Consider the following 20,372-nt stretch of genomic DNA (forward strand, 5'->3'; position numbering starts at 1 on the left):
GTTCATTCATTTTGAAGGTCAACCAATACACTGCTATCAATTTATTACCATTTTGAAGCGCTGTCTTAATGCACAAGGAGTTGACAGTCCCAATTATAGTTCGCACTCATTTAAAATAGGTGCAGCTACAACCATTGCAATTCAAGGCGTTCACAGTGACATCATTCAAGGGTCGATCTAACGCATTTCGTACATAAATTCGGTCACTTTACCATTCCAACAATATTTATCTTACTAACCAAACACAAGCTAATTCTAGGTCCTGCCAGAGTTTGGATTGTTGGATCGTCTATCGTCAAAAGAGCAGCCATGTGTGCAAAATCAAGGGGAGGCTTAATCCTTCTCGAGAACACTTCAGTCCTATGGCAAGGATACAGTGGCTGAAAGCTACAAGACCTTTACACAAGGCTTTCAACATAACTAACTTTAGAAGATCGTCCTCGGTTTCTTATCATTCATTGTGGAGCAAACAATGTTGGCCAAAAAACAACTGAGGAGTTGCAGGAGCTTCTTTCCACAACACTGTCCCGAATCTGTGGCACGTTCCCTACCACAACAATAGTTTGGTCTTCTGCCTTGCCTAGATTGATATGGCGCTTTTCAGACAATGTTAAAGCAATGAATAAAATAAGGGGTCGAAGGAACCGAAAAGCAATAAAATTGGTATCAATAAGGGGCAGTCATTACATAAAATATCCTCAGTTTTCCCCAAAACAACCTACCTTGTTTGACCTTGATGGAGTACATCTAACCCAGCTGGGTAATGATAACCTTTTTAATACCATTAATGGTGCATTGCAAGAATAACTAAACTGTGGCGGTGTTGGCCTTCCGGCCCAACCACATCACAATTAACTACTACTGGCTCGTGGTACCATTAGAGTTACGGTCCTGCTGCCGTTACCAATGTACTTTTGGAAAGTTGTGCACTCCATTGGCGGCGGTTGTAGTGTCATAAACAAACGTTCATGACCCTTGCAAGTGACGCAATAGTTGCAACCATACTCCAATTGAATAGCGCAATCATTCAAATTATCATAGTACAGTAAAATTCGTTTAGTACGAACACGGACTGATTTTGAGTCCCATAAATCTGAGGAATAACAAAAATTTAACACTTTTATAACGAATTTCTGTAAAAATTAAAAAGTTTGCACTACAATTTAAGATACTTGTTTGAATGAATGTATATTCAAATAAATTTTTCAATTCACAATCCGATTATTAAAGGTATTTTAGTAATGGATTTTTGTTTTAAGCCTCAATTAGCAAAGATTATAGTCTGGTGAAAGAAAATATACTTTTAAGGAATTCATTATTACGAATTCGTTATACACATATAACGAATAACGGATATAACGAAGTATATACATTGGTCCCTAGGAATTCGCTATAACCGACTTTTACAGTGTACAGTTTCAATTCCGTATACTGTGTTTATAATGCTGATAATGTGTTTCAAATACTGTTTATTCATGCTTGTGCATTCGCGCACATACTTGCTGCACAATAACTTTGACAATTTTAATGTGTTAAGAACTTTGAAACTTGTGCATTTCCGTTTACCCACCAGCTCAAACCTTGTGTATAACTTTGTCGTTTGTATATCTGTGCATTTTCGCTTACCTATTGTACAGAATATTATATTGTGTGACGTTTGTGCATTTGCGCTTACCCACAATGAGTCTATTGATTGGCAGTCACGTATTGTAGTTTTTTTTTTTGTTATGAGGCAGCCCATTGGTAGCCTTAAGTCACTGCGGCCAGTATCGCCAAACCATAATAAAGTATTTAGTCCTAATCAATATCTCTCAGTTTATTCATTAGGTATATTGGATAAGTTTTGAACATATATACAATATAAACATTTTCATACAGATTAAAAATGTCATCTCTTAACTTTCAATTAATCTGCACAGGAGATAAAAAAAATCTTCGAACTTTTTTGGATATATACTAAATTGTAATTGTACTTCTTAATCTTAATACAAGTATGTTAATAAAAACTTCTTGTGGAAACCAGTATCAATTTAGTCATCGGTAAAAAGTAAAACAAAATAATCAAATTGTTAATAGAGAGAAATAATTTTGTTATCTTAAAAACCTACTTTAATTTTCTTTACACTGGCCCGAAATATCGAAAATGAGAGGAGGGTGGTGGACACGCTTTAAACGCTTCTAACCCTAACCCTAGATCCAAGTCTGTTAAAGTTTGTATCACATTGTATACTTGCAATTAAAAAAAAATTGAATGATTACGCAACGGGTAGATATATTCATCGGTAATTTTTTTTAGTATACATAGAAATTAGGATTAAACAAAATTTGAAAAATCAAATTGAGCCAATTCGTTTCTTGAGTACGCGATTTTAGGTTGATAAAAAGAAATTTTCAAAACGGGGTACACAAAACCGCGGGTTGACTAACTATAATGTTATGGCGGATAATGTAAGGCAAGTTTATCATGCATCGGGCAGATACTTTGTATTGGCAACTTTGTTTTAAAATTACCAGTTAATATGCGCGCTCGCGCCTGTTGAAATTACAATATTAAACCACTGACACTGACCCAGCTAGCCTTAAATATGAATTTGTGAACTTAGAACAGATTGTGTTCCACAACTCTACTGTATATATGAAATATATAGAGATAAACGATATACGCATAAAACGAGGACGTTGCTTCAGGAAGTGACATAATTAATTATTATGGCTAAGTGTTATTTTCCATGTTTGCGCGGGATTTCTATTAAAAGGCAATCTTATATTAATTTCAACTGAAAGATATCACCCAGAACTGTCGAAATTGTCAATTTTTACACATATTTCATTACCCATAAAATTAAAAAAATTGGTACATGAAAGTTTACAAGACTGGAACGTGTTCGTTATTTTCTAAATGGTACTACTTTAATCTCTACAGGAACAGAGGAACTTCTACAAATAAAAAAATAATGTATGTGTAGCTAAGTGATTATGTAAAATTATCATTTGGTAATAAAGCAAAAAAAATTTAAAATCTCTTCGAAAATTCTTTAACATGTACATACTAATTTTAGTTATTTAGGGGGGTCTCCACGCGTTATTTTTACCCATTTATGAGAATAAATGATGCTAAATTTGCTAAAAAAAGATTTACGTTACCAACCGACTCACCTTTTTCTAGAAACGTGGATTGCTTGATCAGAGACACGAACCACAATTACATAGGTCAAGTCTCTTGAGATTTTACCGATGCAAATAAGAGTTGCTTTCTTTTCTGACGGCTTCTGTTGAATTTGAAATTTTCCATCCCCATTATTTGACACACTTTGTATTTCAAACACAAGGTTACCATCAGGTCCAAAATCATTATCACTTGCTGATACCTTAAACAAGATAAAAGGCAATTAATTTCTTTTAAGTGCAGAGAAAGATACACTTTATATTCAAAGGGATTTGAAATACACAAATTCCTTTCATTCTGGCTGTGTAAAGAGGAAAGAAAATTTACATAATCTAGTTACATGTATGTCTTATCAAAAGCAGAGAAAAAATTAAGAATAGGACTTAAAAAATCATGTAATCATTAATTTGAATTCACAAATAAACCTCTATAAGCGGTAGATTATTTGTCGAATAGTCCCCTTCCATCACGTTAACAAAATACAGTGGTGCGCTGAAGATTGGTGCATTGCTGTTCAGTTCACACGTCCTGTTGTTGGATAGACAACAGAAATCCTCCACGATAACAAATACAGTGGTTACACCAGTGCGGAGAGGGTTGGATTTGTCCGTTGCTTTTACTTCCAGCTTAAATCAAATGTTTAAACAAACATCTCTGTTATCCATTCAATTCAGTTACATTATCATACTACATATCATGTTATGTAATTACAAATCAAACCTTAAGTTTGTTCCTGCTTTTGCCCGCTCAATTTCATTGTGTTTAAACGTTTAAAAGGGTGCTATCATATTCTACATACTTTGTATCATATTTAAAATCAGATTAAATTCCCTGTAAGAAAAAGGAAAATTTTTTATATCAAAACTTCTGCCTTATCATGTTATTTACCATTTTTATAAATAATTTCCTGCGCATGGGGTGAAAAATAACACTTTACACATTCTAAATGGGCTTTGTAGTTTCTGTATACATTTTTGCTATTTACCATGTCTGATTTTTTTCTTAATTGTTTTTCTTAACCTATAATTCAAAAATTAAAATCATAAAGCAATCATGCATGATATTAAGAAGAGCGGCCTGGAATGAAAATTTAAACTGACTTTGATTATTTATGTTGCATAAATTTCTTTTGTTGTACCTGACAGAGAAAATTACAAACTTTTGGGTTTTTAACTGTGTATTTAGCATGCAGTTTGTTCCTGTAATTAAAAATATTTTTATTTTTTACACTATCTATTTTATTAAATGTCAACCGCATTACATGCCCAAAGATTTTTATTTTAAAACGGGGAGTAAATAGTGCGTCGTATCTCTTTTTTAAATTTCATTCTTTATGTCAAATTTCACTTTAATTTTTTATACTGTCAAAATAAGTTTTCTATATGTTAATTCCATATAAAAGCATGTTTTTGAAACAAAAACTGTTGGGAGGTGGTTGACCTCTCCCTTCCTTCTAACGCAACATCTTCTTTATACGTACATCATTTATTCATATAGGAATATAGGATGTATTTCATATGTACCGTAGAGTGGTCAACACAATATGTTTCTTGTTCACAAATTCATTAATAAACAATCAGTGGTATAAAAATTGTACATGTATTCAATCTAAAAACGCTTATTTATGTGAATATCTTAAACTTAATTTGTCAGATCTAAAGTATGTGCCGGATGCATGATGAACTTGCCCTTCACTTTCCTCCATGATGTTAAATAGTCAGCTTGCGGTCCTGATTACTCCGTTCTGGAAAGTTCTTTCCATCAAAACTTAAATTGCGCAATCAAGAAACAAATCGGCTCATTTTATTTTTACAAATCTTAAATTCTATTTAAAGTCTAAAATAATTCCGCTAAATATATTTACTCTTTGCACAATTATTCAATATTATTTCATTGCAAGGATATATTTGGGTAAAAACTTTGATCCGCCATTTTATTCTCAGTTTGGGATAGTTTATCGAAAACGAAAAGTTAGGCTTTTAATTAATTTCACAATAATTACTTCAGGGTTGATTCGATTATAGTTCACGGACAGAATTAAAATACCAACAGTGTAAGCAATTAATCTAGTGAGGGCATATCTTTATTCATCAGTTTATATGATAAATGTATATTTAGGAAATGAATTTAATAGGTAAATAAGTTAATAAGAGTATAAACTGTGTTCCATAGGAAGTCACTGCTTTGAAAACCACGAAATTGTCACTTTTTAAACATCAACCCTCATGTCACCAACTTTTCTCAAGTCAATACTCAGCCTAAAGTGTGAAATCAATATTGACCTCAATTTGTGTGATTTGAAAATGTTGGTGACGGGGAGGGGTCAGTTTATATTGAATAATATACATTCGGTAGCTATTTACCTCATTCCTTATAATTCATTCATTTGTTTTTGTTATTTAGTGCAGAAAATAAAGCCATTTCATCTTTAAGAAGGATACTTAAATGTACATAATTCAAATGTAAAGTCAAGCACATGAGTACGTTTTTGACGGTCGTCTTCTTGTAACGTAAGTAACATTCACGGTTGTTGTTTTTTTTTTTTACATCAAATCAAATAGCGCGTCATAACTAAAATCAAATTATTACTTGATAAAAGTAATTTGTTCCACTGTGAAGGGACATCCTTGTAGTAATGATCCCATTAAATGCATCCATATTAAAGATGTTAACTCCAGACAAAGGAAATGAGGTTTCAATGGCATAGATTGCACTATCCTTTAGAAATAGAAAGAATAAAAAGAAATGAGCGTAGAAATGTTTAATTGTTTGTGGAAAATTTGAGACAATGATAAAAATTGTTTAGTCTTTCAAAACATGTTGTGCAAAATTTGTTGACATAACTAATAAATTATACAAATTATATAAATAATTATCATGTACAATTTGAACATCACTGCCTAATGATACAGGAATGCCGAAAGCGTTTGTAATGAGATCCTGTTTCTGTTGTGACTATTTTGCATTTTTACTAAGAATAAGGATTGTACATGATTATGGCTTACATGCTCCTATATGTACACAGTTTATAACTTAATTTAGATTTCCATTGTGTTTTTATTACCTAAAATTAGAAAAACAAAACTGGCGTAAACTTGCTTTTTTCAGATAGTTTCTTTTTTCGCATTTGAGGGTATGCTAGACAAAACACTGTACACATGAAAGATGGGTTTATCCAAGAAAAAAAAAGATCAATAATGACTTTAAAAAGTTTGTATTGGAGTCTGTTCTTTTTGTTTCTGATTGGAACAGAAGGCCCACGGGTCACATCGCTCACTTGAACAACAGTTTGTTGAATTATTTTATATCAGTTTAAAAAAAATATTTTCCCTTTAAATTTCTATGTAATACTTTGAATCCCTCTTGGAGCCCAAGTATTGGTCTGGGATCATGATTTTAACAATTTAAAATCTTAATTTTTTGCGATAGACAGAAATACACACAAAATTACCAATTTTAATCGTTTTTGTCTTCGGGATTAAATAACACAGAACTCCACTATCCGAAAGTCGATCCCCTGTGATTTTAACAATATAGAATCTACTTTATTTTAGGATGCTTGAATAGTAATATCACAAATTGTAGCATTGTATTTTTTGAGAAGAGGATTTATTAAACAATTTTCCTTTATATTTCAACGTTAAAATTTAAACCCCTCTTAGGACCACAGTATTGGTCCGGGAGTCACGATGGCAGCCATTTAGAATTAACATTATTTGAAGATGCTTGCATAGTAACCTCATAAATTTTAGCATTGTAGTTCTTGAAAAGAAGATTTTAAACATTTTCTCTATATATTTCTATGTTTAACTTTGATCCCCTCTTGAGGCCCCAGCATTAGTGCGGGGGTCATGATTTTAACAATTTAGAATCTTCATTATTTTAAGATGCTTAAATAGTAATCTCACAAATTTAACTGCTGTAGTTCTTAAGGATTACGTTTACTCAGGGTTTGAGATTTGAAAAATATTTTTACAAAGTTCAATATCTGAAGTCCAAAGTTGTTTTAAACACACAAAACAACAACGTTATTAACAAATATCGATATTAATATCCATTATTTGTTTAGTTGAGGAAGATATGCTCCGACAAAGGTAGATTAAAATTGAAACAGAAGAAATTCGCATTTTTTCATTTTCTTGTTTTCTCTTAAAAACTTTCTGTTGCAGTGTAATTGCAAAAGTTAAGGTTTTATGTGTTTTTTCATATCATTTTAAATATTTTATGGTTGTATTTACTCGTATATAAATTTATATCACTGGCTGGCACGCGATTGGAAATATCTTTAAAATACATAAAATCGATTCAAGATAAAATATCTCGAAATTTTGATCATTGACCTTATATAATGTAAATGACAAAATAATACAGACAATAAAAACAGTTTTAAGCAATCAATCCTTTGGAGCTCCTATTAGTCAGTTTTTTTGTAAAACTCGATCTAAAATAGGTACAATTTTGAAAATTGATAGAGGAAATTTTGACAAAATTAAACTTAAAATATGAGCTTAAAACGATTCATTCAAATATAAAATTAGTAAAGCTATTCATATTTTATCTTTTCCCAACCTACAAATTGATTTATTATTTTTAATAATTAAAAAATAAAGAAAACTTTGAAAATGGTGGACAATATTGACAAATTTTGACAATTTTTTTTAAAAACCTTTAGAGGTCACTAGCAGAAAAAGTAGGTCATTGACTTAGTTATTTCAAAGTGAAAATAGCACCACAATAGTGGGGCTACAATGAACAATAAGTAGTTTTTCGTTCCTATTAGTGGATTTTTTTCGCCCCTGAGTAAACGTAATCCTTATATAAGATTTTAGATATTTTCCTTTTATATTTCTATGTTTAACTTTGACTCCCTCTTGGAGCCCCAGTATTGATCGAGGGGTCACAATTTTAACAATTTAAACTCTTCACTATATATATACAAGCTTTAATTTGGTGTAAATATTTGCATTTCTGCTGCAGTGGTTCTTAGAAAAAAGTTGTTTATATGATACACACCCTTTTTTTAACTGGTTCGCATTAATCTCCCTTTTAAAAAGAGTTTCACCCTTAGAATCCCCTTCCCATAAGGATGCTTTGTACTAATTTTGGTTAATTTGGCCACGTGGTTCTAGAGAAAAAGTAAAAAATGTGAACGTTTAAAGACAGACGGATGGACAGACGGACGGACGACGATCAAGAGATGATCAAAAAGTTTACTTGAACCTTCAATTCAGGGGAGCTAAAATGAATTTATATGTTTATATTATACTGAAAAACTAAAGTTTTATATCACAAATAAAAGAGAAGTGTTTAAAAAATACATTTAGTGTCACCTTTCCTACAAACTGACGAAACAGTTTAAAGATGTGAAATACTAGTTCCAACGTATTTTTGAACACTAGACATTCATACGTGCAAGCACAAGTTGGGCAAGATGGACACGATTTGAGAAAATTACTGGAAATGTATGCTAAAACCATGCGATCTTTAACCAGATATCTGATAAGCATAATAAAACAAATATAAACAAAAAATTTTAATATTTTATAATCTTGTAATACAAATTTATTATTGCAATGCAGCTAACTAAACCTTTTAAAAACTTGTTTTCAAGTTTAATCCATATATTATGGTACTGTGGTACAGATGGGTGGGGTAGGTTCTCCTTCATTGTTTTCAATGGTGTCATATATGTAAATGCAAAACATTTTTGAGAGTTAATTTTGATCAACCCTCCTGTTCAGTTATTTTGACAAAACGGAAGCATAGCAATGTTTGGACCTAATCACAAATCATGTTAAATCATCACGGCTGCCAAAATATAATACTTGAAAATAATCGATAAATTCGATGTATTGTACATAGAAACATTTTGCAAGGAAATCTATTTATGAATACATTAAAAATATTCAATTTTTTTATATGGTACAAACAATTTATCAAGTTCTATAAGTTGGTTCCCCAACATCGCTCACCTGAGCAACAATAGGCATGATAAAATCAGCTTAATGGAGTAATAATAAAAAAAATGTGGACAATGTATGTATTACATGTAGATCTTGTATAAATAAATCTCCCCGGATATTCTTGTGTTTATCATCCTGTCCCAGATGATTTTCTAGTCGAATCACATGTTCAGCCTTGCCGTTCTCAAAAAGTTCTTAAACAATTGCTTATAAACGGGATATAAACCTACATTACACTCTGAACCTCTTGTGAGGTCTCGGAATCGTCCATGAGCTTAAGTCAAAACAATTTTACAGATCTGTCAAAATGCTTGCATATAAGTAAAACCATACATGATAACATTTCAGTTTTTGTGAATGATTAAAATGATTTCCTTTGTACAACTAGATCCCCAATGTGGCCCCACCCTACACCTCAAGATTTTGATTTTAACGAATTTGAATCCACACTATCTGAAGTTGCTTTCAACAAAGTTACAGCTTTTCAAGGCAAACGATTTTTTAGAAGATGTAAAGATTTTTCTTTATACATTCCTACATAAACATTTGTCCTCCCCCCCCCCCCCCCCGTTGTGACCACATCTTACCCCCGGGGATCATGATATTAACAAACCTGAATTTACACAACCTGACAATGCTTCCACACAAGTATCGGCTATCCTGTTTGATTAGTTTCTGAGAAGAAGATTTTAACAGACTGTTCACTATATACTACTCTGTAAAGATTCGCCCCCCATTGTGGTACCATCCTTTCCCCGGGAGTCATGATTTTCACAATTTTAAATGTACACTACCTGAAGATGCTTCCACATAAGTTTCAGCTTTCCTGGCAAAATGTCTCTGGCTGATTGATTTTTGAGAAGATTTTTTAAAGATTTTCTACATAAATATTCCAACGTAAAACTTCCAAACACCCCCCTCCATTGTGGGCCCCACCCTATCCCCGGGAATCATGATTTTCACAACTTTGAATCTACACTACTTAAGTATGTCTTCTCATAAGTTTCAGATTTCCTGGCTGGTTGGTTTCTTAGAAGATTTTCAAAGATTTTTTCTATTTATTCCTTTGTAAACTTCGACCCCCCTCCCATTGTGGGCCCGCCCTACCACTGGGAGTCATGATTTTCACAGCTTTGAATCTACACTACCTAAGGATGCTTCCTCAAAGGTGTCAGATTTTCTAGTCAAATGGTTCTTGAGGAGAAGATTTTTAAAGATTTCTCAAAAATGTTTAATATTTCCTAATTATCCCCCCTTGTGAAATGGTGTGGTCCTTAATTTTTACAACGTTGAATTCCCTTTGCCTAAGAATGCATTGTGCCAAGTTTGGTTGAAATTAGTCCAGCGGTTCTGGAGAAGATGTTGAAAATGTGAAAAGTTTACGGACAAACGGACGGGCAGACGGACAACAGACAAAATGTGATCAGAAGAGCTCACTTGAGCTTTCTGCTCAGGTGAGGTAAAAAAATCGTTTGCTGTCATTGATTACGAAAGCGCCGCTGGCATACTATCCGATCTTAATATAAAATCGTGACTGGCGAACACTCTATTAAACCTTTATCTACAAAACCACTGTTATTTGTTTGTTGAAAATTGAATTTAATCTTTAAACGTGTAATAAATCAATTATCCACCATAGGGAAATATTTTGATTACTGATGCGCCATGCATGGTCAAGTTTGATGACGTAATTACATTTTTATACACAAAATATCATGTAAGAAAAACCGAATCCTATTCATGTAAGAAAAAAATGTGTGAAAAAATTCAAACAAAATTGAGTTACTACCGGTTTTTTCGCATACGAACAAAAATCGCATATGAATATCGTTGGTTTTTAAACAAGAGGCCCAGGGGCTACATCGCTCACCTGAGCAACAATTGTCTTAATTCTGATCAAATTAGCATAACAGTATCAAAATATCTTGACAACTAAGAACAGTAGATCTTGCTAAAAAAATTGAAAATCTGCCAATTTTTATCCACCTCTTTTTTTTTTGTAAATACCAAGCCCCTTTTGTTGTTGTACCTGTAAGAAGATTTTTCTCTATTCTTATATACCCCCCCCCCCCCCATTTCGTGGCCCCACTTTTCTCTAGGGAATCATTGTTTCATCAAACTTAAATCTGCATAACCTGTGCTTTCACACTAAGTACTGAATTTTGGACCGAAAACTTTCCCAGAATATTTTTAAAGATTTTCTCTATATATTCCTGATAATAGCCTTTGAATATTTTTTTTGAAAATTCCTAAAAAAAATTACACTTTGAGTTGAGATTTTCGTAGTTGTGAAAATAATACATATTGCTAAACTATTTTAAATATGAAATACAGTTAATGTATGTCAGTGACACTAAACAGACACAAAGCATTTAGTTTTCTTTTACAATTTTTATAAATATTCCAGTCCGAATTTCCTCAATCAGTTTTAAAATTCCTACCATTTTGATTCACTTTCACAAAAAAGTGAAAGATGAAATTACTAAAACATTTATATCATCTAACTAGGTATATTGACATTACTCTGCAGGTAGAAAACTTATATGAGGTTTATGATCAAAATTTTGATATATTGTCTCTTTTATCGTTCTTAAACATTTTTCAATATTTTTGTAGTGTGTGCCATTCAATTATCTAAACAAAATAGTGAAATAAAGCCAACAGAAAATATGAAAAATTATGTTGACAAATAAAATCCCAACTTTGAATACTACACTACTACCAACAATATTTCAGTGAAAATCACTATCTGAAAATTTTAGTCCAAATCTTCTCTTTTCTGGCTAAAATCCAACCTTTTTTAGCCTAATTGCATAATATAGTAAAAATATCGATTGGTATGTATGTAATAATGCATTTCATAAATACTTGTAGTGTTTAGAACAAATTTTACTCATGACATTGAACTTTACAACAATCCGAATTTGAGAACTCAAACCCTGAGTAAACAACTGAATTCTTCATTGTAATACTTTGGATGCGTATAATCCTAAGCTTTGAGTCACATTATTTGTACATTATGGGAATACTCATTCCTTAAACCAGAAATTATTCACTAATAAATAAAAAAAAATCTCGTGAGTACTTTAGTTACTTTGATTATTCAGAATTTGTTTTCCTTTCTCTTTTTCTATAACATTAATCGAACACTATCTCGAATCCCCCTCCCAAACACACTTTACGCAACTTTTTGGACAACCCTATTATACTTCTCTAACTTACACTTGCGTTTGCTGGAAAGACTTGTAAAATTCTGCTGCCCACAGGTGTGATTTCCGGTAACTGCACAACATAAATTGTCTGAGAAAATTCAAAGGTTGCTGGCTTGCGCTTGACGTTGATTATTACTTCTGATGTTGCTTTGCTATTGTGATTTTTTGTGTCATACACAGCAATTAATAACTGAAATATAATTAAACAGTCTTACATAAATATTTTATGCATTTTCAAAACATTATTTTCAGTATAATTTTCTTAATAATGAAATAAATTCTCGTGTTATTATTATGCTTGAAACATTTTTTTGTTTTCCGCAGTACTGAACTAATAGTATGTACACGTATATTCTAAAATAAATATTTTTTAAATGTGGTTTACAGTGTATATTTCTGTTGCAATTCGGTCTTCTTTGAGGTCTCGGATAATTCGGATAACTCCAGAATATTTATCAACATCAAAAAATGAAGGAGCTGGATAAACGCCAACAATTTCATATTGAATTTTGCCCTGAAAAAGAGTAAGACAAATTTCTTAAACAAGAGGCCTATGGGCCACATCGCTCAACTGAGCATAATAGCCATAAAAATATAAGCTTATATATTATATATCTTGACAACGTAGTAGAATAGATCCTTCAAATTCATATTGAACACTACAGTTCTCAAGATCTTAACCAAACTGATTGTGAATCGAAAATATGTCAAAAAATTAAGAAAACAATGTATCATACGTATAATAACGTTTGAGTCTTTGAGATAAATTGAAATAAAATTCTCATGTAAATTTGACACACCCCCCCCCCCCATGAACTTGAATCAACCCTATCTGTTCCTTTCATTAGAGTAACAGCTTTCTATGCAAATGTTTTTTAAAGTTTTTTAATACATTACATGTATTCTTATGTGTTTTTCTGTTAAATTTTGACACCTCCACTATTTGTGGCCTCAAACTACCCCTCGGCATTTTCTGGCCTATAAGTTTTTGAGAAGATTTTTTAAAAATTCACTATAAAGTCCTATGTAAAAAATTCAAACTCTAATTTCTATCTCCACCCGACCTCCGGGATAATGATTTAAACTTGCTTGAATTCAAGCTTCCTCAAGATATATCCATGCAAGTAAGAGTTTTTCTGGCTGATTGGATTTTGACCCGAAGGTTCTTTTCTTACTTTTTATTTATAAATTACACTGCAAGAATTTAACACACACCCCACCCCACCCTATAATAAAACGATTATTAACACTGAAAACAGCCAATTTAAATTACAAAACATAGTTTATCTTATAAATATAGTTTCTCGATTGTGAAACTATGATTAACAACTCTTAATTAAACTAAACGAATGTAAATTATTTTAGAGATGTGAATCTACATTTATCACAAAAATCTATAGTTAACGTTAATCACAGACAGATAAACTTTACAACCGTTAAATATGGTTTTGCAGATGAAAACTATAGTTAACGGATCGTTAGTTATAGTAAATGAATCGTTTACTATAGTTTGCAGTTCGTAAACTATAGTTAACAATAAACTATTTTTAACTATAGTTAAGCGTTCGTTAACTACAGGTATAGTTAACAGTCGATAAACCAAGTTTATCATATGTGAAAACTTATTTAACGCCGTTAATCTATATTCCACATCTGTAAACAACACTAAACGCAGTCATCTATGTTTTAGAAGTGAAAAACTATAATTTAAACTGAATAAAACCATTTGCGATTACAAAACATAATTTATCTGATAATTATAGTTTCAAGATTGTGAAACTATGATTAACCACTCTTAAAGCAATATGAGCTGTATTTTTTTTATAATTTTATTTTGCTGCAAAAACTTGCTTGTAGGATAAGTCTGCATGTAACTTGAACTTTTATAATAAAAATATATCATTAATTTTTGTCAAAAGAAAGATTTCTCTTCTAAATAATATATAGCATGTCAATTTTTGTACAGGACGACAATAATTATATTTTACTTCAAATAAGCTTCTTAATGGCTTTTTCCTAAAATAAAAAAAAATAGGGCTAACAGAAATTTAAAAAAACACGCTATTTTCAGTCATTTTTGTAGTAAATAATATTTTCGTTAAACAAAATTTCAGCATGAAAATTGCAGCTTATATTGCTTTAACTATAGTTAACAAATGTAAATTATAGTTCACAGATGTGAATCAATATTTATCAACTAAATAATGTTATTTGAAGACAGCCTTCTACCTCATATTTTGTCTGAAATATTTACTTCATCCCGACCGGGACACTCCTTTATAATTGCAGAAAATTGGCACAATGATATTTTATGTAAAATAAGACCCAAAAGAGAAAAAAACACCTAGCAGAAATACCAAAAACATCATATTCATTTAGCTAGATTATTTAAATCGTTAGATTTGTATAACAATGTGATCCACAGAAAGTCCACAACTCGATATCTGATTTACAAGATTTATGAAAACTCCGAAACTTATACAAAATTCCGCTGCTTCGGTATGTAGTGGTGCGAGTGCTTTGACTGTCGCTCTAAAATTGCCGAATAATTGAACAAAGTTTGCATTTGTATATAGATAAGTAAACAAACAAAGGCGCCTGACTTTAGAAATATTTCTTTTAACAATACAATGATTTCCCGTCCTATAATAATAACAAGGTTCGTCATGGTCGCAAGTTTGATTGGTTTTAGGCAAGCTTATATGCCACAATTTTCTGGCTGCGATTCATGCATATTTGATAAGTACTTCGTAGGTTCACTACATACTACTTTCTGTTTAAACTTGAGCATTATCCACAGAATTTGACGACAACCTTTTCTAATTAAATACTATACATACTCAGAATTCCAACTGCAAAAGAGAGGACGACAGTGAATGATTCAAGGTATACTCTGAGGTAGACTGTTCCTGATTTGCTGTTGTTTTTGTTAAAAAGGGAATTCAAAATCAGATTTAAAAACAACGATATAATTAAGAATTTCAATTTTCATAAACATGGAATTGAGATAAAAACTTTTTTTATTTACTGCCACAAGGTAAATTCTATTTTCAACATACATGCAACAGCCATGCATTATTTCATAGGATTATATTGGTGTGAGATATTCATCAACTGTAGAAAGATCAGGTAAGTTTATGATGATTAACACTAAGACACCTTTGAAGGAATTAATTTTACATTAGTTTAAAATGTGACTCTTTATTATTAAATACAAACATTTCAAAACATGTAAAACAGTTACATAGACATTCCCACTAAGCCGGATAACATGAACAAGGTCATATAACGTGGTTCTTCAATCTGTATGTTTGTATATTGTTTGGTTTATTGATCACTCCATCGTCAGAACCCACGGGTTTTCTATCCGTTACACTGTTGATATATTAGACAGCCGTGTTTACCCTATTCAGATGCAAAGCTCAATCATGAAGTTTGGTTAGTATTGATGTGATTAAATAATAAAATAGCAGAATGAGTTGTGAACTTTGCTGTGGTTGAAGAGATGTACGATTCAACCGTCAATCCCTTTAATGCTTAAGAAACTCATCCGCGAACTAAACGGTCAATTATTATTTGCCTTAAGTTCCGTATCTCATTCCACAAATCGACAAATCGATCCAACTACTAAACCCGGGCAAGAATATTTTAACCAATAACAGTGTTTATTGTCTGAAATAAATTTCTGATTATAGAGGATTTAATTTGCGTATTTTTGATGTTATAATAACTTAAATACATTAAAACTTTCTGCACTCTTTTCTTTTGCATAGATTCAATCGATGTGTTCTACTCGCCAATTCCGGTTTAAATCTTTAGCTGACAGTAAAGTAATATACGGGGTCACGTACGTGCAAGGGATTTTATAAAGCTGTGCTGTGAAAATCTCAATCATGCACTCTTCTACTAAGCAACACTATCTCATTATCTACTGGGTAAAAAGCAATCCTTATTTTACAATGTAAGGATTTAAAAAAGGTACTGAGTATATGTGTATATTGACCTTGTTCTAAGTGGTATTCTAAATATGGAGGGTGGTAATGCTGTGCCAAATTTTAATTTGAGTAAGAAAATCATTTGATGAAGTGATAAAAGTACATAAGTGATATGTCATAAAAATTTCGAAAAGTGTTTACTTTTCAAACGTCAAATCACCGTCAAATTTCAGAAGAAACTGTTGCTAGTTGGGCATTTCTTCTCATGAAAGACGCTTTACCTTGTGTTAGTACATGTAATCATACAGCAGATAAAATGCATTTTGTACCTAAATGTAATGCGTTTTTATTTATTAGAAAAAAAATACTTAGATCCTAGATTTTGAGAAGGGCCAATACTTTTTAAATTTATGTTCACTTTAATACTAGTACTTTATAAACTCAATTTTGTTTACTTTTACTTAAGATTTGTTAATCGGATAGCCCTCCTTGAATATTTCAACTTTTTTTTCGCATCTTTAGAATTTATACTGTACCTTTGACTTTGTACCAACAAATGTGAACATATTGATGTACATTGATGGTGCGCGTGAAGAAAATTGAAGGAAGTAATTTTATTATCCTTTATGATCATAGTTACAGGATTGCCTAAAACATAGACAAAATATTAAACAAATGTAAAATAAACACATTGAAAGTAAGTTGACTAACGATAGTTATAATGATACTAAACAGTGATTTTAGATAAAGCTGTACAGACATGGCAATGTTGTTTTCACAGTCTTTATAATTAACAACCACTGACAATATCCCTTTAGGATCCCAGCCCCGGGACCTGAACTGTTTCAAATTTAACATGACGAGATATCAATGTCCCAAAAGATAGAAGAGGCCCATGGGCCATATTGCTCACCTGAGAAACAATAGATATAATAAAATCAGCGTAATTGAGTAATAATACAAACTGGACAATGTACAATAATAAATGTAGATCCTGTATAAATTAAAGTAAATTCCCCCCTGGTTATTCTTATGTTTATTATAATTATTCCCTTTCTAACAGGATGATATTAATAGTCATATCACATGTTTAGTATTGCAGTTCTCAAATATATCCTTTACAATTGTTTATACAAGTACAACTTTAACCCCCCGCATATTGTGACCGCATCCTACCCCCGGGGATCATAATTTTCACAACTTTGAATCTACACTACCTTAGGATGCTTCCAAACAAGTTTTAGCTTTACTGACTGATTAGTTTCTGAGAAGAGGATTTTTAAAGATTTACTCCATACATTCCTATGTAAAAATTCGAACCCCCATGTATCTCCACCCTACCCACGGGCTGCCGGCTCGGGGGTAATGATTTTTACAACTTTGAATCTACACTACCTGAGGATGCTTCCACACAAGTTTTAACTTTCCTGAATGATTAGTTTCCGAGTAGAAGATTTTTTAAGATTTACTCTATATATTCTTATGTAAAACAGCTTTCCAGGTCTAATGGCTCTTGAGAAAAAGCTCAAAACGTTTTATAAATTTCTCAAAAAATTTCAATAACTTCTAATTATTTCCCCTTGTAAAAGGGTGTGGTCCTTAGTTTTCACACCTTTGAAATTCTTGATTAAAAGATTTTTGAAAAAATTTTGAATTTTTCTCAATAATGTTCAATAACTTCTATTTACCTCCCCTTGAAAAAAGGACGTAGCCCTTAGTTTTCAAACCTTTGAATTCCCTTTGCCTAAAGGTGATTTGTGCCAAGTTTGGTAGAAATTGGTCGAGTAGATTTTGAGAAGCTCAGGTGAGCGAAAAAGCTAAATGATACTCAAAGGGAGGATATAAAAAGAGCGGTGTTTAATCTTTTTAACATTAATTGCTTCTGGGAAGAACTTTAACAACTTTCAAATATAAACACAAGACGCACGACAGACGATGCAGAGGAAGGACGAAATCAAATAGCAATATCTGACCTATAAAATACATATTTTCAAATGTTATAGGAGCAGTCTATATAATCCTAATATATTTATCAACGTTAATTAGAATGTAATCTTTAGCAACTAACCCTCCAATTTTCTGTTGCTGATGCAGCATAAACTGAATCACCAACTGTCCTGGTCTCACTAATGGTAATTGTAGCTGGAAGATTCTGGAAACTTGGTGGGCTGGCATCCCTGAAAACAGTGATTGTTATGGTCTTTTTGTTGGTTAGTGGAGATTGTTCATTATCTACAGCCTCAATCAAAACCTAGAAGGACAATTTCAGATTTTAAAAAAATGTATTATCAATGAATGAAACAATAAAGTAACATATATGAATTCCCATTCTCAGTGGCGAAAAGTTTTTTTAAGTTGGGAGAATTAAATTCTTTTCCACATAAAAAACCTCAACTTACATTGTAAGTTGTAGTAAGGTCTGGGTCATCTTTAAGAGACTTTTTCAGGGAGAGAACACAGGTATTGGGATCAACTTGGAAGTACTCAACAGATTTGGTATCTCCAATGATGGAGCAAGTGATCTTGGACTAGGAAAAAAAAGAATGATAAATAGATAACAAAATTAATGTATGCACGTTTCATTTAGTAATTTGGCTGTCAAAGAGTGCATCTACACTACTATTTCCAACCACAGAAAAATTATCCATTCGTTCAATATTTATACAAATTTTTTGGGGGGGTAAAAATCACAGATTACAAGTGGTAAATTAAATCTTAGGTCTTAATGGTACTGACACTGTCTTGATCAGTAACATTTTGTGGCATGGACCAGAAGTCTGTACTTGTTGTTTCGGGAAGCTCGATAGAGTCAGACTGTGGAAAGAATCTGGGACCATTCAAGTTTCTCTGCACATCTATTGTCACTGTAGCTGTACTTCTAAGGTCTGGCTTATCTGTTCCATAGGTCAATATTAGAATCTAAAAATATATTCACAACATTGCAGGACATAACAGTTATTCAATATCTCAATCCACAGCACATTATTATTATCTAAGGTACTGTATTCTTGGTTTTCAATCTATGACAGCACATTTAAGAAACTATAGATGATAAAAAACAATATTTTTTTTATTTCTTAATGATGAGTTTCGAAAAAGAGTTATAAAGATTTTCACTTCTGACTTCAACAAGACTTGTTGAATTCACAAGCATGAATTACCTTGTATTGAGTGGTCTTCAATCCATCCAAGCGGAGATCCTGAATAACACTGATTTGTCCTGTGAGACGATCGACGCCAAAGAAGCTCTGAGCTGGATATTCACCAATGATCTCATAGACCAATGTATCCTTTGAAGGGAAAAAGCACTCATAATGTAACATTAAGACCAAAACATTTCAAATACATTATTAGAACATAATCTTCATATGTATATATTATATTTCTGTTGTTGTACATTGAAGAATCAAAATGCATAAACATCTTGATGTTGTAATGCTGATCCTGAAAGTGCTTATGAGAGATGAGAGAACCAATACAGTGCCTGCAGTTTCTTTTCAAATAAATCTTATTTTTAAATTTTCAATTTTCTTTTTGACAACAGAAACACTAATGTTTGGCTTACGGGACTATGAGGTGCTGGAGTTCTGGTGGCAGAAATACGATTTTCTACAACGGTATTAACAGGCACATCCCAGGTAGCACAAAACGTTTTCATAACATTTTATTCTGGTTGTAAGGTTGATTTCCAAGAACGTTTTCATAAAAACATTTTAAGAACGTTTTAAAAACATTTTATTTTTGTTGTAAGGATGTTATAAGAAAACATTATCAATACAACATTTTAAAAACATTTCCGTTTAGTTTTGAAAACGTTGTAAAAACATTATGAAAAATATTATGGTTATTTAGCATAAAAACATTTCTAAAATATGTTATAAAAATGTTTTATTTGTGATTTTTATAACACTGTCAATTAGAAATGCCTGACCAAAATTGCTTTCATTGTATTTGTATTTCAAATGTATATTTCTTTATCGTCAGAAAACTGCTTATCATACAGAATGAAAATGTTATAAGACAGCATAATAAAAACATTACCCGGCAATGTTTGCAGAACGTTTTTAAAACATCTAAATAATCAAATTGTTTTTTC

At 31.8% G+C, this 20,372-nt stretch overlaps 1 protein-coding gene across 1 annotated transcript; it reads right to left on the minus strand.

The window, feature by feature from the left end:
- Positions 1-1,812: 1,812 nt before the first annotated feature.
- Positions 1,813-19,934, minus strand: LOC128165959 (protocadherin Fat 3-like). Its single transcript, XM_052830889.1, has 11 exons — positions 19,842-19,934; positions 19,438-19,566; positions 19,013-19,195; positions 18,676-18,804; positions 18,345-18,527; positions 12,727-12,855; positions 12,352-12,531; positions 5,756-5,884; positions 3,592-3,792; positions 3,157-3,368; positions 1,813-2,937 (listed from the first exon to the last, which is right to left on the minus strand). Exons 1-11 carry the CDS (start codon positions 19,932-19,934, stop codon positions 2,889-2,891), a joined length of 1,617 nt encoding a protein of 538 aa, XP_052686849.1. The 3' UTR covers positions 1,813-2,888.
- Between the last annotated feature and the right edge of the window lie 438 nt (positions 19,935-20,372).

This window comes from Crassostrea angulata, chromosome 10, assembly GCF_025612915.1.
Source record: "Crassostrea angulata isolate pt1a10 chromosome 10, ASM2561291v2, whole genome shotgun sequence".
Taxonomy (NCBI): Eukaryota; Metazoa; Mollusca; class Bivalvia; order Ostreida; family Ostreidae; genus Magallana; species Magallana angulata.

What these genes read in the sequence shown, in the direction of transcription:
- LOC128165959 (XM_052830889.1), bottom strand. Translation starts at nt 19,934, where the DNA reads ATGAAAACGTTTTGTGCTACCTGGGATGTGCCTGTTAATACCGTTGTA. An exon ending in TGAAGACCACTCAATACAAG is followed by an intron (nt 19,196 to 19,437) that starts GTAATTCATGCT and finishes ATATATTTTTAG; the next exon opens with ATTCTAATATTGACCTATGG. An exon ending in ATAATCTACCGCTTATAGAG is followed by an intron (nt 3,369 to 3,591) that starts GTTTATTTGTGA and finishes ATCTTGTTTAAG; the next exon opens with GTATCAGCAAGTGATAATGA.